The sequence below is a fragment of the Cryptomeria japonica genome, chromosome 3, assembly GCF_030272615.1.
Source record: "Cryptomeria japonica chromosome 3, Sugi_1.0, whole genome shotgun sequence".
In the NCBI taxonomy this organism is placed as follows: Eukaryota; Viridiplantae; Streptophyta; class Pinopsida; order Cupressales; family Cupressaceae; genus Cryptomeria; species Cryptomeria japonica.
In genome coordinates, this window is record NC_081407.1 from 203,481,394 (window position 1) to 203,508,740 (window position 27,347).

General features: G+C 37.5%; 1 protein-coding gene across 1 annotated transcript in view; it reads right to left on the reverse strand.

Annotated features, from left to right (window-relative positions):
• Positions 1-2,333: 2,333 nt before the first annotated feature.
• The window catches only part of LOC131034253 (uncharacterized), a 50,586-nt gene continuing 25,572 nt past the window's right edge, over positions 2,334-27,347 (reverse strand). The window contains exon 3 of the mRNA XM_057965682.2: positions 2,334-2,708. Within this exon, the coding sequence (XP_057821665.1) occupies positions 2,630-2,708 (79 nt within the window). The 3' untranslated portion in view covers positions 2,334-2,629. The remainder of the gene's footprint in view (positions 2,709-27,347) is intronic.

Here is a 27,347-nt window from a genome sequence, read left to right on the forward strand (position 1 = left end):
TTTAGAACATAACATAGATGAATGCTCTAATACAACTTGTGGTACACATCCATCAAGCTATTATACTCTATTTTCAATGTTCATCTGAATTCTCATAAACAAATCCAAATATACCACACTTTGTTAGCTATTATGTGTGTTTAAATAGGCATGAAGATAGTGCTTCGCCCCGATATAAATAATTTAGCTAGTAACAGACAAGATCATAGACTAAGCACAAGCATGTGCAACCATGTGTAATGATGCATTATGAACACATTGTGGATAGGCAATGTTGCATGGAGGGTGCACGAGCAATGTGCTATACGCATGGTTGCAATGTTGAGTGCACTAATGTAATTGCCATAGCAAGGTGATGCTTACATCATTCAACTAATTAGAATACAAGTTAGTCTTCTTGGTGCAATATCAGCACATTGTCGTGGATGCTACAATTATGACCTTTTTTGGTTGTCTCCTTGCAGTTGAAGCGCTCAAATAAGGACTCTTCACAAACTAATTTGCTTGTGGTTGCAAGTCTTCGTATGGAATCCTTCAAGGATGACAATTTAGCAGGTTCGATCACAATTACCAAAAAATAAATGTTCCACAAAAATAGCTCCGGGCCACATGACTCTCTAAAGTCAATCAAGAAAGGGAGACCAATGATGTTGCAACTGATGGTTCGTACTTCTTTTGGGTGTAGGCATGGTATCTTACCTTTACTTTGTACACTTCTTTAGCTAGTTTTCAAGTCTGGCACAGCATAACTTTTTGTAAGCTTGCTTTACTTATCCATCTCAAATTATTTATACAACTATCAAGTCCTTGTTGAATGTAATATGACTTTTATATCGATATAACTATGATTTTGGATGAATGTAAACTTTTTTTCAAAATCGTGAAATGCACTCATGCCTCAATTTCATTTATTACATCATTCATTCATTTAAAACTGAATTGACACATTTTACTAGTTTGCATGCATAACAAATTTGCTTTTATTTTCTGTTTACAGCTTTACGCAATTGCACGTATTTTGAGCTGACACGTCCTTCCATCGTCATTCATGCTTCAAAAATACTAAATTTATTTTTTACATATAATACATCTATACTTAGAAAACATTAATTAATTAATTAGTTTAAAAACTAGTCAACTAATTGGAAAACTCAATAATATTTTTTTGAAAGAAGATAAAGCTAATTCAAAATCGAGGCATTGGCTAGTCAATTTATGGTACATGATACACATTATGCAAAAATTTACAAAATCTAAAATCAATTCTCCAATACGAGTTCACGCCAGAATATTTAAGATCGATGCTATGTTAAGCTGATTCTAGCTCGTCTGAATGTCTGGACAAGCTCTCTCTGGAAGTGGACACAATTCAAACGTGTCCTCCATCCATTTGTTGAAGACCCCACTGAGAAAACTGCAAGAGAGATCCCTAGAATTTTCTCGCTCACAAAAAGTTATAACACTTCTGCATTCAAGGCACACCTAAATTATAAATACTACTGACATAATTGGAGATTAATGTCTTTCATAAATACATGCAAATCAATTGCTCTCGTGATAATTCTACCATCTGATAGAACTAATTATTTCCGGATTTTGGATGGTAAGAGCAATTTGTGCATTATAAACGGGTATTAACTAATAGGATATTTAAAAGCTTTGAATGAGTCAAATGTTACATGCTGAATGGGTCATATCTTTAATAGAGAGGAAAGTTACCCTTACCTTTTGAATAACTAATCAAAGGCCCCAAATATGAATCCACGAGCAGCACAGAAAATGAGATCTTTGAATTTATTTGAATTCTAAGGGCACTTATGACGGTAATCTATAAGATTAACGTGCAATAAATGACAAGACAATATTTGGGGATGGAGCTGGTTAAGAAACCTTCCATGCCCATTTTGATTCCCATGAAAGTTCAAACTAATTCCCAGAATACGAAGAATAGCATGTAATGAAGCCAAAAAAATTATTTCAAGTACATAAGTGATGGAGCTAGCCATTTAGGAAATATAGTCAGTCCATCCCATGAGCATTAAGCTATGTAAATATTCTACACCTGTGCCATGAAATGAATTTGCTATTTTTTTATGACTTGTTCTGATGATTATTTTATGTTTAAACAGAACTTTGAGTCAAATCAATAAGCTCATTTTGCACTATAGATGACCCTCAATGTCTCAAATTTTGTCACAACAAATGAACCCCAATCAACAGTAGCAAACGTTACATCAACTACCATACAACTTCAGGAAATTAAGAGCATAGAGCTGTCACCAATGAATTATGTATTTTGTCAAAATAAACCTTATGGATCAAATAAAAAAATATGACATCATTCAAAATAAATGATTATTGAAAAGTTTAGTTCTCCATAGTATGGGAGTGGCCTTGCAATATAACATTCTTTGCACTATAACTGAGAATCATACCAAAGTAACCATATAATTCATAACTTCATAAGCCCAAGGGATCACAATATGCACAATATGGTGTTAATACAGAGCAAGCTTACCACATCGTAGAGAGAAACTTGAAAATGATTTTTCATATCTTCACAAGATAAATGGTGAATTTCTCAATAACATAACCACTTCCGAAGAGCCAACAGAAGATATCTGGACAACTAGTCATCTTTTCTTCTTTTAATTTCATCTTCAAGCTTCCGAATTTCATTATAATATATGCATACACGATAAAGAATCCTGCATTGACAAATTTTACATGATTTTAGTTTTCAAGTCAGTTGTTAAAAAGGAAAAGTGAATAATTAATAATTAATAATTCCAGTTGAAAATCAAATAACCTAAACCTTTGTCCAAGTGATTGCTTCAACTATCCTCCATTTCTAGTACATCAACTAGGCCATGGTTTTATGCATGAATGCTGCGAGTGCTCCTTTTTACAACCCCACCAAAGATCCAAAGGAGTCTTGTCCATTGCTATGGAATATTTTTCTAGGATTGTTTAGATGAAGATCTCTAAAATAAAGTATTTAATGATATAAAAAAGAATAAGACAGGTCTTTGGAGGAGGTATGGCCTCTGTAAATAGGATTAACTTCCAGAGAATACTCTTGATGCAAAATTGAAAGTATTTGGGGAAGCTATACTAAAACTGAAATGATTTGATCGAGCACTCTTGGTTAGCTGCAAAGCTCACTCATCTCAGGATGCCTTGCAATCCTGTTCATCGTACCATTAATCGGGATGACAAGAATGCCCCTGTAATGTCTCCTTCCTAACCAGTTGGTATGGTGGACTGTTGGCCTATTCAGTTTGGTTCCTGCAGGCTAATGAGTTAGGGTTAACAAACTTTGAAGGCAGTTTGGCAGTATTTGATGTGTAGTTGAGCTCCGACTGATCTTTTGAGCATAATGCCTTTTTCTTATACTTTTGAGCATAAGTGATTTTGGGTTAGATTTCCAATACTTATTATTTTTAGTATGTCGTTTCCATGCACCGATTGAACTAGCTGGCAGGGTTAATATTTTTAGCATTGTCAGTGGATTCAATTTTGATGACTATCTCAGCATATTAATTAATAAAGTTGAATTATAGATTTAATTTTATGGTTATTTTAATTTATTAAATAAAGGGACTATAGGGCACCAGTTATAAATTAAAAATGTTTTATATTAAATAAATGGGCCTTTTTATATTCAGACGCCACAATGGGAGATTAGAACTGACTTTTATTAAATTAAAAGGGAAAAGTGAAGAGGTTCAAACTCCTTGGGAGAGCTATAAAGGCATCTTTATGGAGCTCATTTCTCATGTTGAGTTTGATATTTTGATAATGCCATTTCTTTTGGAGGAGATTGCTCTTCATCGGTTTGTGAGGACAAAACCCCTTGCAAGCAACATTTTCCATGTTATTGAGAAACATAATCTAGAGAATTTCTTGGTGTTTTCATAAAAGAAGAAATTAGAAACACAGTTGGGTTCATTGGTATTTCAGTTTTCAGACTTTGTTGGGATTTGGCATTGTTTATTTAATCAGGAAGGGCCGATTGAAGAAGATTGCAAAGAGAGTTTGCTATTCTGTGTGTGCAGTGGTTGGGTTGTACCATTTATGCCAGTTGTACCACTTCTTCAGGTTGGTGTGAGGTTGCTAGGGCAAGTAATTGGGCTTTGGAGGATTAAATCTGAATTTTTGAAGCTCTTTGATTGCTGTTTGATTCTGCCACATCTAGCCGTATCATTTGAAGGTCATTTCGCGAGACGCCTATGGGCTTTGGGCATTGTATTTGTTGGTAAATACTACTGCACTGTATTGTTACTCATTACCAGTAAATGGGTATGTTCATTTAATGTTTGTAATCAGTTTGAACATATTGGTATCTCCAGTTTCATATTTGCTTTGTACTTTCAGATTGTAATTGATTTGAGCTTTGAAAGTTGCAAGTTATTTTCATTAGTATCTGCTGTTAAAAATCTACATATTGCAATATATATTTCTGCACTCTCTCTTCTCTATCTCATTCTATCAGCAAGTCAAAAAAAACAAAAAAAAAAACAAAGAATAAACACAAGAAAGCTGCATATTACAGTGGTATCAAAGCAGTGTATCCTGAAGTGTAGAATATGACAAAACAGTGATGTGTGAGGTTGGGAACAATCACCATTTCCATTACATTATTGCAGGATCAAGTCCTCTCTGAATTTAATTGCAGAAGAACAGAGGGCTTTAGAGAGACACGATATAGAAAATATGGGTGACAAGAATGCAAGAGATCCACGAGAAAATAGATTTTTGAATTTGTTGGACACCTTGGTTGGAGGGCAATAGGTTGTAAAACAAAGGGCACAACAACAAAATCATCGTATGGATCTATTAACAGAAATGATGGCTTGACAAATGGGGATAAATATTGGTGCAAAAAATGTCAATAATGGAGTCAATAACAGCCAAGGAGAGAACTCGATTCATGGTGGTAATCCAAATCAACAAACTAGAACCATCAACTCAATGCCTCTTATACCTTTCCACCTAGGGTACTAGCACTAATTGATAATGAGCCTCAAATAACTAATTTGCAGGTTTAGTTTAGACATGATTAGAAGAGTGGAGATCTTGAGTTTCAGGTGTTAATGTTTGTAGCTACAGGAGACTTTATTATACCTGCGATGGTTGTAAAATCTTCTTGCTGATGTTTTCCTTTATCTGGTCTCAACGGTTCTCAGTTCGTCCATATTTTTCGGCCATATTGAGCTCTATGGTTGATTCTATGGGTTCTTTAAATGCTTCAGAGAAAGCTCTAAATGTAACAATTTCCTATGATAGCTGTCACCAACCATCTTGTTTTGCTAGCGCCTTCATGGGAGTCTCGTGCTTACTGGCGCATCTTCTTTCCTTATTGTATTTCATCCGATAAGAGGTTTATCTATGAGGCTCTTCTTGATGTCCATTTATGTAACGGCATGTATTGTAACTGCTGATGAGCTTATGGCGTTTTGGCTTTCCGTCTACCTCCGACAAGAGATATTTTGAGCCTTGTTTTTTCTATATAGGAGTGTTGGCAGTTTGTTTTGTGGACATGTGAAGTCCATAAGGGAGACTATATATATTTATGCATAAGTGATCATCCGTGTGACAAGTTTTTTTGTTGGATAGTATCTTCTTCAGTGACTTTGCATTTTCATCAGCATTTCTATATCTTCTTTGCCTCCTCATATATGATTGATGTATGATTATTTCATGTTGCGGAGAGCTTATGTGCTAGTCGTCTTGTAGAAGCTATCAGTTTTCTGAGATGTTACCAGCTTCTTTTGTTGATTTTTAAGTGCTAACAATCATGTTTAGATCATTGCTTGATTAAGCTTGAGAGCTTTGTATTCAAATTTGTGCCTTCAATAAAAGTTCGATTTTTGGTGTGGCTGGGTTTTTCACCCTCGGGTAAAGGCTTTTCCCAAGATAAAATTTTGTGTATCTTGTTCTTGTGAGATTTTAAGTTTCAGATTTCTAAGTCTTACCTTTTTGGTTCTAATTTTAACATGGTATCAGAGCGGGTCTAAAGAAAAGATCCATAACCAAATTGCTTAGCTTTGAAATATTTTTTGCTTAGCTTGTCTATTTTCAGTTTTCAACAATGGTGAATGGACTCAAATTTGAAGACAGATTGGATGGTACATAAAATTTTACCTCATGGAAATTAAGAATCCTTATTGTACTTGAAGAGAATGATCTTCTCAACTTTGTGAAGTTTGATGTAGATGAACCTTTTGATGACACTGAGAAAGCACAATGGAGAAAAAACAATTTCATGGCAAAAAAGATACTGATTGATTATGTTAAGGATCACTTGGTACCTATTATATCCAAGATGAATTCAGCCAAAGAGATGTCCGAGTGCCTTCAAAGGTTGTATAAATTCAACAGCACTAGTAGAGCTCTAGCCTTGAGACATCAACTCCTTCATATTAAAATGGCTAGAGGTGAATCTGTTGTTTCTTTCTTTATGAAGATTACAGAATTGAAGGATCATCTCAATGCTATTAGAGATTCTATTGAGGATAAAGACTTATGTTGGCCATGAATGGCCTTCCTCACTCTTAAGAATCTTTCATTCAAGGTATTAGTGGAAGAAATGAACTACCCAAGTTTGATCGGTTGAGAGCTGATTGTATTCAAGACGAATGCAGATTCGAGGCGAGAGGAATTGGGCGAAAATCACACCATGAAGAAGATCATGTTCTTGCTACCCATACTTCTAAAAGGAAAGGAAGGAAAGGAAATTTCAAGAGGAACGGATATAGGAATTTTGATTCAGCTCCTGAACCTAAGAAGAAAAAAGATCTCTCTAGGATTCAGTGTTTCATATGTGACAAGTTTGGTCATTTTGCTAAAGACTGTCCCTCGAGACCCAAGCATCAAGTTGCTACTACAAATGTTGAAAATGCTTCTCTTCATAGAGAATAAACTGAAAATTCAGAGGGTTTCTTATTTATATCTGCTCCTTCAAATAATGTTCCCTCTGATAGTAATAATTGGCTAATTGATAGTGGAGCTTCTCGCCATATTACAGGATATTGTGATCACCTCTCTAATCTGATTGAAAAGGATTCTCATTTGCATGTTATTATTAGTGATGATGCTTGTTATTCTGTGAAAGGAGCTAGAACTACATCTTTTCACCTAGATTCAGGAATCCCTCTTCATCTAAGTAATGTGCTGTTCGTTCCTGGAATCAAAAGAAATCTGATTTCTATTTCAGCGTTGGAAGATAAAGGATACCAAGTTGCATTTGCTGAAGGCAAAGTTCTTGCATGGAAAAAGAACACTAGTATTAAGACAACTCATGAAATTGGTGTTCGTCATGAGAGTCTATATAGACTTTCAGCTCGTCCTACTCAAGCTCTTGCACATGATTCAATGCCTTCCAGTGAGTTGTGGCATAAAAGATTCGCCCATCTAAATTTCAGAACTCTTTCATCTATGGAGAAGATGGTCATTGGTCTTCCTAAGCTCAATCAAGAACATGATGGTGTCTGCAAAGGTTGTGCTCTAGGTAAGAACATTAAAAGTCCTTTTCACTCTAGTGAAAGTAGAGCAAAAGAAATTCTAGAGCTGATTCATTCCGACTTGTGTGGTCATATGTCTGTTGCTTCTTTAAGTGGTTTTTGGTACTATGTTACTTTCATTGATGACTTCTCTTGTAAGACAAGGATTTATTTTTTGAAATCTAAAGAGTCTAATGAAGTGTTGTCTAGATTTAAAGAGTTCAAAGCTCAAATGGAGAATTTGTCTGAAAAGAGGATCAAAGTTTTAAGATCAAACAATGGGGGTGAATATACTTCGGGTGTATTTCAAAAAAATTGTATTGAAGTTTGGATTAAGAAGGAGTTTTATATCCCCTATAATCCACAACAAAATGGAGTTGTTGAAAGAAAGAACGGGTCTATAGCTGAGGCAATGAAAGCCATTATCCATGATCAAGGTCTTCAAACCTTTCTTTGGGCAGAAGCTTGCAAGACAACTGTTTATATTCAGAATCATAGTTTACATCAAATTTTAGACAATATGACTCCTGAAGAAGCAATCTCAGGTATCAAACCAGAAGTTGGTCATTTCAAAATTTTTGGGTGTCCAGTTTACATTCATGTACCTAAAGATAAAAGGTCTAAGTTAGAACCTTCAGGCAAGAAGGGAATTTTTGTTGGCTACAGTGAATCTTCAAAACCTTATAGGGTCTACATTAAGGATCAAAAGTAGATTGAAATCAGCAGAGAGGTTTCATTTGAAAATGATGTAGCTTGCAAAAGATCCAGAAAGACTGCTATGGAAATTGATAGAGAAGATCATGAGGCTTCTCAAGACTCGGATGTTGCTGTCCCCGATTCTCCTCTTGAGATTCAGAGGGAGACTCCTAAATTAGAAGATCCTATTGATCCTGTTGATCCTGTTGATTCCACTGCTGACCAAGTAATGTTTCATTCGACAAAAAGAGACCTTTGTGGGCCAGACATACTATGCAAGAGGCTGAAAAATATTCAGCCCCTCGTGGTACTTTCAGAGAAAGTAAGAGACCTCATAAGTTTGCAGGATATGTTGCTTTAATAAGTCATATTGTTGAATCTGAGCCTTCAAGTTTTGAGGTGGCTTCAAAACAGCAAGTATGGAGAGATGCCATGTTGGAAGAATATCAATCCATTATCAAGAATGACGTTTGGGATATTGTTCCTAGGCCTCAAGGTAAATCTATTGTTTCTTCTAAGTGGTTGTTCAAAATTAAACATGTAGCTGATGGAAGTGTTGAAAAATATATAGCTAGAATTGTAGCTAGAGGTTTTTCTCAAAAGGAAGGTATAGATTATGAGGAGACATCTGCTCTTGTAGCTCGGTACACTTCAATCAGAACTATCATTGCTATTGCAGCAGTTAAAGGATGGAAACTACATCAAATGGATGTAAAGACGGCATTCCTGAATGGGGTAACTGAAGAAGAGGTATTATTGAGCAGTCAGATGGATTTGTAACTCATGAGAAAGAATCACATGTATGCAGATTGAAAAAGGCTTTGATGGCCTTAAGCAAGCTCCGCATGCATGGTATGAAAGAATTGATCATTATTTATTGGGCTTGGGTTTTCTCAAAAATGATGCAGATCCAAATATCTACTTCAAGGTAATTGATGATAAAGCATTAATTTTAGTTCTTTATGTTGATGATTTATTCCTTACTGGAGAGGATGGTCTTATTACTAAATGTAAGAAAGAGTTAGCTTCTGAATTTGAGATGAAAGATCTCGGTCTTATGTATTACTTCCTTGGTTTAGAAGTATGGCAAAAATCAAATGAGGTCATCATAAGTCAAGGGAAATATGTCATTGACATTTTGAAAAGATTTGGTATGTTAGATAGCAAGTCTATGTCAACTCCTATGGAAGCAAATCTGAAAAAGTTACATGAGGTTGCAGCTAGTTCCGATTTAGTTGATCCCACTATGTATAGGCAATTGATTGGATCATTGATGTATTTAGTCAATACAAGGCTTGATATATGTTATGCTATTAACACTCTCAGTCAGTTCATGTGTGAGCCTAGACAAATTCATCTTGTTGCAGCTAAGCATATATTGAAATATGTGCGTGATACAGTGGGATATGGTCTGAAATATACCTCTTGTGAAGGTCTAAACTTGCAAGGTTTTTCTAATTCAGATTGGGCAAGGTGTGTACCTAACAGGAAAAGCACTTCCGGTTGTTGTTTCAGCTTAGGTTCAGCTATGATTTCTTGGTGCAGCAGGAAGCAATCATGTGCGGCTCAGAGTACAGTAGACGATGAATATGTTGTAGCTTGTTTAGCAGCACGAGAAGCAATGTGGCTTCGAAAGCTTCTTGCAGGACTATTCGAGTAGCCTTTGAAACCAACTGTGATTCTTTGTGACAACCAAAGTTGTGTGAAGCTTTCAGTTAATCCTGTTTTCTATGATAGAACCAAGCATGTGGAGATCAAGTATCATTATTTAACAGGTATGGTTCAAAGAAAGCAATTGAGCTCAAGTATATTTGCACAAATGAGCAAACAATTAACATTCTCACCAAGTCACTTCCTAGAGTGAAGTTTTCTTATTTTCGAGATAAGTTTGGTATTGTGGAGAATGATGCTCTTGCTAAGAGAGAGTCTCAGCTTCAGTGATTCTCATTTCATGTTATAATGCATTTTTTCTCTGTGATGGAGAAATTTGAGGTGAAAGCCCTCGTAATGCATTTTTCTCTGTGATAGAGAAATTTGAGATGGAGGCCCTTGTTGCTCTTTCCACTCATGGGAGTAGCCATAGTGGATGTCATATTCAGAGACTACATGACAACATCACGTTGAGTGACTCCGTGATGAGAGCTTGTGTTTATTTCACACATGGGAGTAGCCATGGTGAACATCATGTTGAGTGAATCCATGATGCTATCACGTTGAGAGAATCCGTGATAAACTTTTGCTTTTTACACATATTGGTGTAGCCATTGTGTTTGTCATGTTGAGAGACTCCATGACTTGGAAATCTGTAAATGATATCTCCTTTGCTAAGAGGGAGTGCTGATGTTTGTACCTGCAAGAGACTATATTATACCTGTGATGGTTGTGAAATCAGCTTGCTGATGTTTTCCTTTATCTTGTCTCAACAGTTCTTAGTTCGTCTATATTGTTCGACCATATTAAGCTCTGTGGTTGATTCTATGGGTTCTTTAAATGCTTCAAAGAAAGCTGCAAATGTAACGATTTCCTATGATAGCTGACACTGACCATCATGTTTTGCTAGCGCCTTCATGGGAGTCTCATGCTTGTTGGCGCATCTTCTTTCCTTATTGTATTTCATCTGATAAGAGGTTTATCTATGAGGCTCTTCTTGATGTCCATTTATGTAACGACATGTATTGTAATTGCCGATAAGCTTATGGCGTTTTGGCTTTCCGTCTACCTCCGACAAGAGATATTTCGAGCCTTGTTTTTTCTACATAGGAATGTTAGCAGTTTGTTTTGTGGGCACGTGAAGTCCATAAGGGAGACTATATATATTTATGCATAAGTGATCATCCGTGTGACAAATTTTTTCGTTGGATAGTATCTTCTCCAGTGACTTTGCATTTTCATCAGCATTTCTATATCTTCTTTGCCTCCTCGTATATGATTGATGTATGATTATTTCATGTTGCGAAGAGCCTATGTGCTAGTCGTCTTGTAGAAGTTATCAATTTTCTGAGATGTTATCGACTTCTTCTGTTGATTGTTAAGTGCTAACAATCATGTTTAGATCATTGCTTGATTAAGCTTGAGAGCTTTGTATTCAAATTTGTGCCTTCAATAAAAGTTTGATTTTTGGTGTGGCTGGGTTTTTCACCCTCAGGTGGAGGGTTTTCCCAAGATAAAACTTTGTGTATCTTGTTCTTGTGAGATTTTAAGTTTCAGATTTTTGAGTCTTACCTTTCTGGTTCTAATTTTAACATCAAGTTGGCTATATCATTGGGGGACTATATTGATGTCAGGATGAAGTATAGACCCGACTTGGTGATAGAGCACAAAACTATGATTTGTGGAAGGAGGTGGCAAAATTGACTCTTCCTTATTACAATGGTGTAAGGAAGACTTCATTAAGAGATTGGGTTCAGAAGGTACACACTTATTTCCAACTCAACCCTATGCCAGAAGAAGAGGCCATTAAGTATGCAGCAATACATCGTGATGGCATTACACGAGTGGTGGCATCATGGAATGATCATCATGGGGCATCATTGGATTACTTCTTATGCAGACTTTTCAGAGAGGTTGATTGAGAGATTTGATTAGAAAGATCCAGAGCTGCATTTCAAGGAGTTGACACAACTGAAGCAATGGGGATCAATAGATATAAATATTGCAGATTTTTAAAGACTTGCAATGTTAATCACTGATATTTCAAAGAGAAGACTCATAGCTCTTTTTATGAAAGGGTTGAAAGATCCATTAAGAGGCCGGATTAAGGCTCTCAATCCACCTACTTTACAAGAGGCCATCAAATAATACAGATGCAAAAGCATATGGATTTCAAAGAATCGATGTTGTTTAATCAATCAAGGAGACAAAGCTCCTTTAAATAGAGTTACAAAGACGATGTTTCTAAAAGAAACAATCGTTAACTAGAGGCGAAATTAGAAACAACTTAAATGACCGTTAATAACACAAAGAGAAAGATATTATTCTAATACCCTCCCTTAATGGTCATCATTCTAATTACCAAGAGAAATAACAGAGAAGGTTGCCCCCTTCTTCTCAGAACATGCTACAACAGAAGACAAGAGCCTGCCACTAACTCTACCACTTGAGATGAGTCTGCCACCAACCCTCCCAGAAATTGCAGAACTTCTAGAGATACCCAAAACAACACCAACCGTCCAACCTGATGTTGGAGAACTGTTCCTCCCTGTAACTAGAGACACACCAAGAACAGTTGTCACGATTTTGAGAAAAAAATCGACAAACCCTCCAAAATATTGCAGATGAGCAAGATGCCCGAAAATAGACTGCAAATAAGAGACTAGTGCAGATGTTCGCACAACAACTCCAGGTGCGACTAAAAACAGACTGCAGCAAAGTACAATTTTTGAGGAAAAAATAATAAACCCTCATGATTTTTTTTTTACAGGGACAAAAAATATTTAAAAACCCACAAATAATTTTTAGGACAAAATTATTAAAACCCATAGATTTTTTCAAGGGAAAAAAATATTAAAACCCATCAGAATTTTTTTTAGGTAAAAAACTATTAAAAACCGAAACAAACATCGATGCCCATAAGCCATCTTCACATTTTTTGAGGCACAAAAAACGAGGTACTGAGAAGATGCTAAGTGCACAAAACCTGACTGCCTTCCAACATCAAGTTGGTCAATGACACCATCTTGCACGCTTCCCAATGCACGAAAAACAAAAAAACTGAGAAGAGGCATTGGCATAGAATTCAAAAAATTCGAATCCCAATGTAGAAACAGAGGCATATGCAGGTACAGACTTCAAAAAAATGAAGTACGATGGGCACGAATTTCAAGAAAAAAATTATGGCTGACCCAGAAAAATCCGAAGACAACCCAGAAATCCTTGCGAAAAACCCAGAAAGAATCTATTGTCGGAATCTGGATCCGCTGGCTCGAAAATCGAGGCACCCAGAAAATTCTGACAACGACCCAGTTGAGATCTCGAAAAACCCACCACGAATCTGTACTCAGAAAAAAATTTCGACTGAATCTGGAGGGTCAAAACCCTAGCTGAAAGTCAAAAAATGCGGGTTTGACCAAGTTGCAGGGTGCAGAAAAAATGGCGGGTCTGTACCGCGCCGAAAAATGCCGAAAACCCTCGCTAGACAGACTCGAACAGGAAGAATCCCATTACACGGCATAAACACAGTCCAAAACGGACTTTTGAACACAATTTTTTCGAAAATCTACAACAAAACTAAGAGGCCCGAAAAATCTCGGAAAAGAATTCACAAATTTTTTATTCAGGTTCTGATACCATAATACAGATGCAAAAGCATATGGATTTCAAAGAATCGATGTTGTTCAATCAATCAAGGAGACAAAGCTCCTTTAAATAGAGTTACAAAGACGATGTTTCTAAAAGAAACAATCGTTAACTAGAGGCGAAATTAGAAACAACTTAAATGACCATTAATAACACAAAGAGAAAGATATTATTCTAATATCAAAAAGGCTAGAAACTCTTCTAGAAGCAAATTTTAGTTCAAGGGTTTCACACATAAGGACAAAGACTGTTAGAATAATATTTCTTTATACTGTTAATGGTCAAGTTAGTAGGTATTCCTATATATTGTAATATTTTCTCAGTTAATAGATACTTCAGATTTTTACCAGTGAATCTCTGATTTTCACATGGTATCAGAGCAGGAATATAAAAAAATTTGAAAAATTAATTTTTTCAAGAAGTTTTTTTTCAAGTCCTGCAATCTGCTTCTACCGTGGGTCTGTCTGAGGAAAAATTTTCTTCCTTCATGTAATGTTCCCACTTTGAAAAAAGAATTTAATGATAAATATTAATACAATTAAAATATAAAATATATATAATCAAATAAATTTTACAATATTATTATTGACAAAATAACAATTTAAATATTATAAGAATACATTATTGCAAATATAATATTATAAATACTGCAACCAATAATCAGATCTAATACAAAGTATTAATAATCAGTCCACTGTACATCCTGGACCCACCAGCTTGAAAACAATGCTTTAGATTGTTAATTGTTCACCACAGAAATATATTATGGAACATTAAAGGCAATTTTTCCCTAAGTCCCTGCCTTCAGCAGACAACAAATCAGGGGATGTCAGAATGTCAGAATAGTGTCAGTTTTGGTCCCTTAAAACTACATCAAACAATAAGATATTTAGAACCGATGAAACTTAACTCGGCAGTCAAACTATAATTTTTGATTTATTTGATTGTTTATCTTAATAATTATGATTGATACTATATTCAAGTAAAATTATAGGTGCTGATTAAGAGGATAAAGTCAAAAGAGCAAGGTTGGCACTAACTTAAATAGTTGCCACCTCAGCAATGTAGTTCCACATGGAGTTCGATAACCAACTGATATAATTGTTTTACACCGCTAATGATAGCGAAGACTATTGATTAAGAGAGAGCGGCTACATTAGTCATTAAAAGAGCGATTTTATAATTGTGGATTACGAAAGGAACTAGTGGTTACAGAGAATGACTAACCTGGTTAAATTCGATATCACCCAGTAATCAACAACCTATGTCGATGATAGAAGAGCATTACTAATATCAATTAAGGGAATCGATTTAGTAAAGAAGACTAAGTGAATTGCATACTAATGAAAGGGCATGATTGGTATACAACGGTTTGTTATAAATATAATTAGTACCAAAGGGGACAATTCTTTCAGTTTGGAGCTATATAAAGATATTTCCCATTCTATTGGGGGGAATATTATCGAACATTTTTCTTTTATACATATCCAATATGGATCTGCTCTTTGAGTACATTGCCTCTCAGCAAATCAGTGGCAGACAATTATTGTAAATCAGACACAGTCAGCATATTGCATATACATCAAGATCAGATCAGACACAGCAATTTTATTGAATTTCAGTCTTATTAACGGACAATCCTCTTTGACAGAGAATTCAGATCAGTATTAATCTCGCTATGTCTATTAAAATATACACATATGTTCAAATGTCAAACCCTTACTAAAAGAATTATTTCTTTAAGCAAACTGAAAGTGAGTTTCCCGTATTTGCAAGCTTTAGTATTGCCTAATCTAGGAATATCAATAAGGGGACATTACACTTCACCCACGTCCGTTTCTCTGTCAGCAAATATGGGTGCTTAGACGCGATTTTTTTCGTGTTCTCAGCTCTACACCTGTAAATAGCGACGTCTTTCTTTTGGCCTGTGGTGTCTACACGCATTGTTTGCCAAATCCGCACACGAAATATTTTCACAGCGGCCATTTGTATTTTCTGCTTTACCTGAGACTCGCACGATTTTCCGTCCGAGATTTTCCGTTTTTTTTGCTGTCTTTTTCTTTGCTGTCTGATTTTTTTGCCGTCGAATTTTTTTCATCGGGTTCTCTGTCTACCACAGCAAATCATGGGCTCTTGTTTGGCATCAAGGGTTTTTCTACTAGCGCACTAAGCCTATTTTCTTCTCTGCAATGCGATTTCTCTGTGTTTTATTCTCGTGATTTTTTCGGCAGTTTATTTGTGGCTCAGTCTTATTTCCACCACCTACGGTTTCAAATACCCCCATATTATGTTTGGCGGCCATTAATATTTTCTAGGTCTGCAGATTTTTTCTTCATGGGTTTCTGCAACTTCGGCTAGAGTTTTGACCCTTCGTTTCCACTCAAAAAATTATTTTGATTGCAGATTCTTGGTGGGTTTTTCGAAATATCTTCTAGATTGTTTTCAGAATTTTTTGGGTGTTCTGAAAAATTTATGCCTCGAAAACCATGCTAGGGTTTCAGTTTCTGCCTTATCTGACTTGCACATTTTTTTTTAGAAACCCTTTGTTTTCATCTACTGGTTTTTGTGGTGGAATTCGTGCCTTCACCAGTTCGACCTTGGGGTTGTGATGGCATTTCTTACAAACATTATGCTCAAAAGTAGCCAGAAATTCAACGGCCGCAACTACAACACCTAGGAGCAGCGTATGTTGACAATTTTTGAGTACCGATGTCTTGATGCAATTGTTCTAAGCACGTCTTCACGTCCAACTACTACCGAAAATGATCAAGACAAATGGGATGAGCGCAACCAAGAAACAATCATACTTATTAAACTCTCTGTCATCGATGAGCAGATACCTCAGGTACCATCCGGAAAAATTGCTCCCTAGGAAGCGTGTATTCTAAAGCAGCATATATTGCGATCTACCTCTTGAATCGGTCACCTACACATGTCATTAAGGAGATGACTCCTGAAGAACCCTGGTCAGGATGCAAGCCTAAAGTGGGCCATTTGAAAGTCTTCGATTCTACTACTCATGTATGGATTCCAGACGCCAAGCGTGCTAAGTTGGATTCAAAGAGCCAAACACTTATGTTTACTGGTTACAACGACAACCACAAGGCCTACAGGTTGATTGATGTGGACACAGATCGTCTCATTTTCAATCATGATGTTGTAGTTGATGAGACTAGTGGTCCATTTATGCCTTCTACTACTCATAGTTCTGCAACTCGGTCTATGAAGACTTCTGATGTTGGTGCTCGTCTTCCTCTTGGTTCCCATGATGGGAGGGCTTCAAAGCATTCTGACTCTAGAGATGAGGAATCTGTCGATCCACAACCACCTGATTTTTCACAGGATTCGCATCCAGATGACTTTGTTCCGGAAACTCTAGGGGATGTTGTTCCTCCAATGCCAGATGTTGGTACTTCTACCCTCAAGCCAAAATGGTGGGCCAAGACAATAGAAGATCTTTGTGATGATGAGCTTCTTGAGGATAGATCAGTTCGCCGAAAGAGAAAGCAGCAGAAAACAGTCAACTTTGCACTTATGGCCAACATCCACAGCATCAATGAGCCCTAGACATATTCCAAGGCTAAAGACATTCCTGAGTGGGAAAAGGCTATGGAGACAGAATAACATAGTCTTCTAAAGAATAACACTTGGGTTCTTTCTGATCTGCCTCCTGGGAAGAAACCTATCAGTTGTAAATGGGTTTATAAAATCAAGTATCATGCATATGGTACTTTGGATAAGTACAAGGCTAGATTGGTTGCTTGGGGATTTACACAACGGGAGGGCATTGACTACGAGGAGACTTTTGCTCCTACTGCCAAGATGAGCACAATTCCTCTTCTTCTTGCCATTGCAGCTCAGTTTGGATGGAAACTTCACCAGATGGATGTGAAGAGTGCATTCCTCAACAGTGAGTTGCAGGAACAAGTTTATATGACTCAACCTCCTGGCTTCAAGGTTCCTGGTAAGGAACATCAGGTTTGCAGATTGGTAAAAGCCCTCTATGGCCTAAAGCAAGCCCCTCGGGCTTGGTACTTCAGGATTGATTAGTATTTGGTTGAACATGGTTTTCAATGCAATCCCTCTGACACTAATCTATATCTCAAATTGTCTGGTGCGATATCCTTTTTCTTGTTGTCTACGTGGATGACTTGATCATTACTGGCAATTTAGCACATTTGATTACAGCCATCAAATAGGACTTGTGCCAAGCTTTTGACATGACAAATTTGGGGCTTCTTCGTTATTGCTTAGGTGTTGAAGTGTGGCAGACTAATGACAACATCTTTATTTCATATCCCAAGTATGCCCGCAGTTTACTTGACAAGTTTCGAATGCAGGATTGTAAACCCATTTCCACACCTATGAAGAAAGGGCTGAAGTTATCAGCCAAGTCTGATTCACCTACAATAGATGAAACCGAATTCAGGCAACTAGTAGGGAGCCTCATCTACCTCACTACCACTAGACATGACATCAATTTTGCTATCAGCTACATCTCTCGCTTCATGACAGCCCCAAAAGCTGATCATTGGATTGCAGCAAAGAGAGTGCTGCAATACGTGAAAGGCACTTCAGATTATGGCATTCTGTATAGTAGGTGCAACAATCCAAAGCTGATTGGTTATACTAACTCGGAGTGGGCAGGATCAGTGGATGATAGAAAATCGACTTCTGGGTACGTATTCAGTTTGGGTACAAGTGTCATCACTTGGAGCAGCAAGAAGTAATAGGTCGTGGCTCTTTCCTTGACCGAAGCCGAATACCAGGGAACAGTCAAGGCCGCATGTGAGACAATTTGGCTCCGAAGGATGCTCTCTGACATGCAGATGCTGCAAGCAAGTCCTTCTCCCTTGTATACTGATAATCAAGGGGTGCTCAAACTGGCCAAAAATCCAATCTTCCATGAACGTACCAAGCATGTCGAGCTTCATTGTCACTACATCTGCAAGCTGGTAGAAGACAAATCAATTCAGTTGCAGTATGTTCCGACAACAAATCAGACTACAGATATTCTCACCAAGTCTCTGAGCTCGAATAAGTTTGTAAAATTTAGGGGGCACCTTGGTGTTTTTGATCGATTGACCATTAAGGGAGGTGTTGTGACCTTTTCACACATCGCCCCATTGCTAATGGGGACCCCCTCTTTTCCAGCTTCCTGCGTTGTTAGGTTAGGGTTTTGGCTGCTTAATGGGCAATTTTGCGTTTCCCGTGCCCGAGTCTCAGAGTTTTGATCATGCCTAGTGTCGTCTAGGGTTTTTTTTGAAGTGTTAGGATCAAGTTGCAAAAGATGATATTTTTAATGATCCTAAGTTTTGCTAAGTGTAAACCTATTAAACGTTAACGTGTTTTTAAACACGCGCATCAAGTGATTTTAAAGTGCCAAGGTATTCACAGACCTTTTGGAGTTGTTTTCTCACTCCTAAGGTAATATTTAAGTTGGTTTCGCACTTTATTCCAATATTTTCCTAGCGTTTCGCTCATTTTTTTTGGAAAATTAGTATAAGTCCAATCAAATTTAAAGTCGCTGAGTGATTTTGAGTGGTTAAAATGATAAAATCTTAAGGGAAATTCATATTCCAAGGGTTAAAGGGTCAAAATCCATGCTAGAGGTGTTTTTCCCCTCACATTCCAGACTACCCAACCCATTCCCCCACTCAAAATCCATACTACACATGGGTTTCCCCTGGAATCCATACTGGCCACTAATTTCCCCCACTGTTTATCCATACTGCCATCGATTTTCCCCTGGAAATGCTAAAATTTGGCTAAGTGTCAAGATTTATCCAGACTGCCATCGAATTTCCCCTAGGAGTGCGGACTGGAGTGCGGACTAGAGTGCAAGGATAATTCCATGCCTTGGTCAATTTTCCACAAAGATTTTTGTGACAACTAAGTAAGGATTTTGTCCTGATTTTTATCCAAACAAGGATCGAATTTCCCCTAAGCATTAGTATAAGGATTTTTGTCCGGATTTTTATCCAGACAGGGATCGATTTTCCACTGGGAACATTATGATGAAGAGTTTTGAGTCCGGATTTTTGTCCAGACTGAGGTCGATTTTCCACCAAGGAGGTTTTTTTTTCAAGTTAAGTGAGTTTTGAGTGTGGATTTTTGTCCAGACACCCATCGAATTTTCCCTGGGGGGTGATTTTTGCAAAATAAGTGCATTTTTGTCTGGATTTTTGTCCAAACTCATATCAATTTTCCCTTGGGATGGTTTTTATGTGCATTTTGATGAAATTGGGCATGGATTTTTGTCCAAGCATGGGTCGAATTTCCCCTATGGGGTGAATTTTGACACTTAAGTGATTTTGAAGGGATTTTTCAATCCCAACCTATAGCAATTTTCCCCTGGAGGCTTTATTTTGGATTTAAATTGCAATATTTTAATAAAAAGCCCCATTTTGATTACTTTTAAATAATTATTAAATGATTATTTAAAATTTAAAAGCAAATTTAATAACTTGCAATAATTATTAAATGTTTGAACCTTCTAGAAGCAAGTTAGGGTTTCACCAAGCAAGTATTTATACAAGTGTTTTTTATCCCACATTGTTTGTGTGGTGAAAGTAAAAGATGAAAGCAAGTATATGAGAGGAACTTCCGCATTATTTTATTATTATTTCTGCCAGGTGTCTCCATGAAAGCGATTTTTTCTCCAAGTTGGGCGAATTTTTTTAGCAAGGCATTTTTGTGAAGTGTGGGATTGAGGATTTATTTTCCTCCATTTTTTCCAGCTTGCTGATCTATCCTCCTTGGCTGCCATTAAAGACCAGTTTCAGATTTTCGATTTTGCTAAGTTTGGCGATTTTTTCCAAATTTAGCATTTTTTGGTGAAAGTTGGCAAATTCATGATTGAGGACTTAGGCGATTTTTCCTCCACCATTTGTGCTTGTTGTTCAGACCTTCATTGCTGCAGATTGCTGCCATTAACAACAATTTTTAGAATTTTGAAAATTTCGATTTTTGCTAAGGCAGGCAAATTTTTGTGTTTGGGGTATCCAACCCCAACTTGGGTGATTTTTCCAGATTGCTGTCATCCTTCATTGTTGCAGATCAAGGCTGCCATTGACATCAAGTTTTCAAAATTCCATTTTGGCGCTAGACTTGGGGAAAATTCGATTTTGCTTGGGAGGTGTTTTGGTGCCATATTTTGATGATTTTCATGCATGTTTGTTGGCTGCCATCACTTCCAGCCTGCTGATTCGCTTCAGATCTGAGGTTTGCTTCAAATTTTGACCTCCATTAATGGCTGCCATTAATTTTCAGACTTAAGTTTTTATTGCCCAGCCAATTCCAACTTAAATATTTAGCATTCGGAGGTGTTTTATGGAATTTTCTGTGCACTTTTTAGACCATTTTATCGCTGTTGCAGGTCTGAAACTCCATTGTTAGGCGGTTGTCCTCAGAAATTTTCATTTCCAGCCACCTAACCAATTTTGGCGAATTTGCTTGGGGCTGTTTCCTTAGCAATTTTTCATCATTTTCAGGGATTTAAACCACTTTGCAAGGTGCTGGTAAGTCTAAAGTGTTCGATTTTCAGACTTATCCTCAAAAAACTAAATTTTTACCAGCCACACTTACAATCCAGAAAATGATTGTTTTCATCAATAAAACTGATTTTTATTGATTTCATGCACATTTTGAAGACTACAACATGTTTTTGAAAGTCTGATTTTTCAGGTTGTCTTCAGAATTTTGACCTCCATTGTTGACTGCAGAAGGTGTCTTCAGACATTCATTGTGTGAAAACACAACCTTTCACACTTTTCCTTAGTCACCACTTATCCGGTATACTCCTTTGCATTCTTTGCTTGCATATTTTCTAAGCATAAAGAGGTATAAATGAATTTTATGGAAGGCTTCCATGCCTTAATGTTGTCACACTTTGAAAGTAATTGCTAAAATTTACCAAGTGTATGGATTATTTTCCTAACTCCATGCTCTAAATTGACTAAATCTTTAGAAAGTCAAGAATTTTATTACAAGTATTTATTTTTATCCAAGGACTAACTTCCAGCTTCATACAGGTGCAATGTCAAAATCAGGATACAAGGAAAGGAAAGAGTTGCTGAAGACGTTGGAGATTGGATTTTATCCAGAGTTTAAGATTTCATCCAGATGGAAGGAGATCACTGATACCAACATGTATTTCTTGGACTTCAACCAGATGCAGCGTCGGATGTTCGGATCCAGAGATCAGGTTCCTTCTCCAACATATGCAAATATTATGAAGAGTGGCATTTTCCATGCCGCTGGGTTTCCACAATCCATATAGTGCAGTGAGTTGATCCTGGAGTGTGCACGATGTTACGATCCGCTCACAAGAATGATCAAGAGTCCTAAGGGCGTTGTCATCGCCTACCTTGCTAAGGATGCCATTGCTGAGGTGTTCGGAACTCCACGCGGAACAGACATGAAGGATGTGACCAAGGAGGATTATGCAAACAAAAACACAAAGAAGATGGGTGTAGCAAGAATTTAATTAATAAAGAGTGGATGATTGAACCTAGGAATCATCATTCCAAGGCTCCCAAGACACTTATGTGCGTAGATTTTAAGGAGGAATATAGTGATTTGATATTCCTACTCAACAGAGTGATGGGAATGCCGCAGGGAGCAATATTTCATGGATGGATGTTCCACTTCATCCAGGATTGTCTCAGAGGAACACTAGTGAATTGGTCCAAGATCATAAGTGACAATCTGGATTTCCAGCTGAGGAACATAGAGCGGTCCCAGTCATTCGCCATGACTTCTTACCTGGTGTACCTGCTTGCACGATTTGTTTCATACAGAGGATTAATATGCAAAGGTGAAGTCGGGAATGGGCAAGGACAGTACAAGAGTTATGAATGCTACCCCCAGCTGAGCATGCACAAAATTGAAAACTATAAGAGAGTGAATGATGCATTCACTATGTACATCACACGGATGCTGCAAGGCGGAATCCACAGAAGATTGTCCAAGGAAGCAACAGAGTTAATAGAAAAATATGGATCGTGGTATATACAGTTTCCCACTTTCACATACCTCAGGATTCATGGGTTTCAATCCGAACCCTACAGACTTCCTAGGTATCCTACCGACAAAATGATATTGTTGGAAGTGGTAAGACAGCTTCTAGAGTTCGATGTTATCCAGAGAGAGAAGCACAGGACAGGAATGACATTCCCTATTTCAGTTGGGAAGACGTCAGAGGTTTGCCAATCCGCCATGGCTGCTAGCATTGCAGGTGAGGGGATTGCATTCTACAGATTTGCTACCTACAAGAAAAGAGAAAGATTTGATCTAGACAAGAAGGTCGGAAGGATCAGAGGAGAGAAGTTCACTCATAAGGTTGACAGAGAAGATTATTGGGCTAACTTAATGGACAAACAAGCAGTGAAGAGAAGAATGTGGTCCAGAATGTCAGTGGATTTCATGAGGAAGTGTGGACTTTTCCTCATCCCTGATCAGGTATTAGATGATAGAGATCATACACACCCACATTATGAGAATGAAATGAAGAAGGCAATCCTATTGCCAAATTGGTCAGAGTCAGAAGAAATTGACCTGAATGTATTGATGAGAGAAGTCTTGAATTTCTCCCGCACATGGATAGATATGCAGATGAACAGATTAGTTGACATGGGTGTTCCCTTCACTTATGAAAGGATGAAGCCGGAAGAGTCTACTTCCGAGGATGATCAGAGGACTGTCAGTGATGTCAGGATTCATGCAGACGAAGAGAGTCAAGCTCCCAAGAGAAGGAAGAACATGCCTAGAGAAGTCAAGGCTAGAGGGAAGAAGATTGAGGATGTGAAGAAGAAACAGAAGACTATCATTCCTCCACTCATCATTCCTTCACCCCCTCCCAGTGTCTCATCAATTGAAGTGATTGAAGTAACAGAACAGAATAAGGAGACTCAGCAGTGTTCCAACACAGTGATACTACCAGAGAATATTCAGGAGTTCCATGCCACAGTGACATCTACACCTCCTGATGAGAATAATGATCAGCTTGAATCCCCTACTGTCCTTTTGGAAGTCAACTTGGGAAATGAAGTATATGATTGGACTAAGGATAATCCTGATGATAATGAGGATGTTATCTCGGCATTGAAAGGACTGGATCGAGAAGTATGTCTTGATGATGGTATGGAGATGGCCGCTATTCCTGAATGGCTGAGGAGAAACATGGAGAAAAGTAAACAAATGATAGAGGTACAGCCTATTGATGATATTGATGACTACCTAGCTAGGAGTGCTAAGAAGAAGGAGCCCAAGAGAGTGGAGATTTTGTCGCACATAGAGAGATGAGACAGGAATGTGGATTGCGCAGATTGTTGTTCCTAGAGCCGGCGTGACGGCAGACACTGCTACTCCCATGGATTTCCAGATCACTTCAGTTGCCCTTGGTCGTCCATCCGCAGGGCAGGAATTACAGGAGATTGGTGACAACCTCCAAGCAATCAATGCAAAGTTAGACACAGCAATTGCGGAGAATGAAAGGTACAGAGAAGAAAATATTAGACTCAGAGAGTATATTGCAGGGACAAGGCGTGGAGATCCCACCCTTATTTCCCCTATTGCAGTTGACCATGGAATACATTCACACTGCGAGGTAGCAAGAGGTACACACTCAGAGGTGGAAAAGTGGATTGAAAGCACAAGAAAACAGGCAAATGATTTGCTTACTCAGTTTTTCCAAGCATATGATAAGACAACAACGCTTGTATTCAAAATCCAATATTTGGAGGGAGTTTGGGAAGAATTCCGGCCTATCCAAGAGAAGACTATTCCACGCCTCCTGGCATTGAAGAAGGTTCCTAATTCCACCTTGGCCAGCGAGAACATTGTGCACAGTGGAGACATATATAATTTCCATGGCTGGTATTGTGCACTAGCCTTGAAGAAATCAGCTTATGAGAACGCCCAATCAAGTTGTATGGAGATGGAAGGATTAATTCAGGACATTTAGATGAAAATCCTTGCCTCGATTGAGGAATTATTGGGTGTTGATGTTAGTGATGCTAGTGGTTTACACTTAGCCGAATTAAGAGACAAGATGAAATTTATGTATTTTTGTCAGTTGGACTCTTTGAAGAAGAGTCAGATAGATGACTTGGTCTCTTTGTTGATTCATGTTCATAATTCGCAGAAGTTTATGCCAGAATGGGATAACACTTTGAATGCTTGCTCGGATTCATTGGATGTGATTGATTTACAATAGGATACCTTGCCTAGCATTTCCATGGAGGAGTTAGATTCAGTATTGGCTAGATTCTTGGAGTATGCTAGGAGAGAGAGAGATGCAGGAAGGAATCTTCTATATGATGACTAGGTATCTTTCTATTGGGCCATATGTTGGTGGCACCATTTTTTATGTAACCCTAATTAGGGCAATTCTAGGGTTTTGTTGGCATGATCTCGGTCGTTGATCTTAGATCAATCTGGGCCATCCATTTTGTAAGAGACTCTATATATGCCCCTTTGTCTCTCATTTGTAAGAGAGAGTTTTTGTAGAATTGTTGGTATATGCTACAGCTATTTGAATCCTAATCATTGTTCAATTGTTGGTGATTTTGCTCTTCAAATGTTGTCTTTGCATTCATGGTTCTCAATTCCTCCAAGTTAGATTAGAATTTAGATTAGAATTTATTTTCATGTATGTTAGATTGAGTGGAAGATTTGTTGAATTCATTTGTGTGGAATCCTTAATCCATACCACTAGCCTCTTGCCGCTGGTAAGTGCGCCTTGTGTGGTCAACTGGAGTTTGAGTAAGCATAACTTCAACTATTACGCGTCCGTTGACAAGCATCAACTTGGATGGTGTCTACGTTTGATGGTAATAGTTTGAAAATCATTAAGTATACCTTAGATGATTGCACTAAGCTTGTGTCAATACCTAATTGTGAGACCTTGCCTGGTTTGATTCCACTAGATCCATTCATCATTTCCTACATTCCTAGTCTTAGAATAGATTTCCTGAACCCTATTCTTTTTCCCCCTTTTTTAGTAAGAAGTAAATCCAGAGCCTTATTGATAAATCTTAAGTTGTCAGCACACCTATTCCGCATCATTCATGATAATCCAAACATTTGCGTAAGTCCCTAAAGTGAAACACAGCAATTCACATCAACCACTGAACTTACCCACTCGTCAAGACCTGACATGTAGAAACCTTGGAATCATTTTAGTTGATCTCATTCTTAGCATCTGAGGTGATTTTGTTCAAGAGAGGGTAAATTACCTTGGTACTTTATTCTGAAATGTTTTGTGCATAAAAAACACATCAACAGGAGGGTGTTAGAATAATATTTCTTTATACTATTAATGGTCAAGTTAGTAGGTATAGGTTGTTAGACATCTTAAATGTCTACAGTTGTAAATAGTTAGAAGTAGGTGATTTCTTTAATATGTATAGTACTCTATTATTCCTCTATATCGTAATATTTTCTCAGTTAATAGATACTTCAGATTTTTACCAGTGAATCTTTGATTTTCACAAAGACAAGAAACAATTTTGAAGGGAATCATATCAGCCACGAAATGATTCAAACAAGTTGGATAGTGAGCAATTGAATGACCTCAAAAAGAGGAAATCATGCTATTATAGAGAACCTTGGGGCCAGCATGAAAGCAAGAGTTAAGCAACTAGAGTATTTTTCTGCTGATGAATCAGCATCAAAAAAATCAAAACAACAGTCTGATTCAAAGAGCAGTGAAGAAGAAAATTCATCCAAAAGAACAGTCAAAGTGAGGAATTTTCTTCTTCACAACTCACTAGTGCTCAAAAGGCAATCACATTCAAAGCGAGAGATGTGATACAGGGGCAGCGAGTAGTTGCCTTGATTGATACAGGAACTACACATAATTTTATTGATGAGAGATTTGTAGATAAGAGGGGATTGCAAACTGAAGAGCATGATGGATTTAAGGTGATGGTAGCTAACAGGTATAGGCTTCCTTGTACTCATAAGATCTCTAATCTGAATATACAATTGGGTGATTAGGAGCTAAAAGATGAATTCTATATTGTTGACACGAGAGATAATGATGTTATTCTTAGTATGACATGGATGTTATCACTTGTATAGTTGTCTTTCAACTTAAGAGGATGGAGTGGCTAATTAGACATGATCAGATAGAGTAGGCAGTAGAATGGCTCATCATGCCAAAGGTTCCTACAATTTCTGATGAGCAAAAGAACAATTATCATCCAGATACTCAGCATAGCAAGTTATTTGGGAGAATCCCTCATGAAGTTCCACCTGAGATGGGGATAAAGCACGTCATTGAGCTAGAGGAGGGAGCCAAACCAGTAATCACTTCTCCTTATCGGTATCCTAAGAAGCATAAGGATGAAATAGAAAAGGCAATTACGGAGTTATTGGAGATGGGGCACATAAGACCCAACAAGAGCCCATTTGCATCATTAGTGGTTTTGGTGAAGAAGGATGGAACAATGCAAATGTGTATTGATTACAAGGCCCTCACCAAAAAGACAATTAAAAATAGGTATTAAATTCCCAAGATTGATGAGTTGATTGATCAACTGCTTGGAGCTTGATACTTTTCTAAGACAGATTTGGGATCAAGGTACCATCAAATTCAAATGAGGAAGGAGGATATTAAGAAGAATGCTTTCAAGTACCATTTTGGACATTTCGAGTTTCTGATAATACCCTTTGGATTGACAAATGCTCCAGCCACTTTCCAAAGTTGTATGAATAAAGTGTCCAAGAACCAATTGACAAAATTTGTTTTGATGTTTTTTTATGACATCTTGATTTTTAGTGAGACTTGGGAGGAGTGTATGCAGCATCTTGAGCAAGTATTGAGAATCTTAGAGAGTGAGTCTC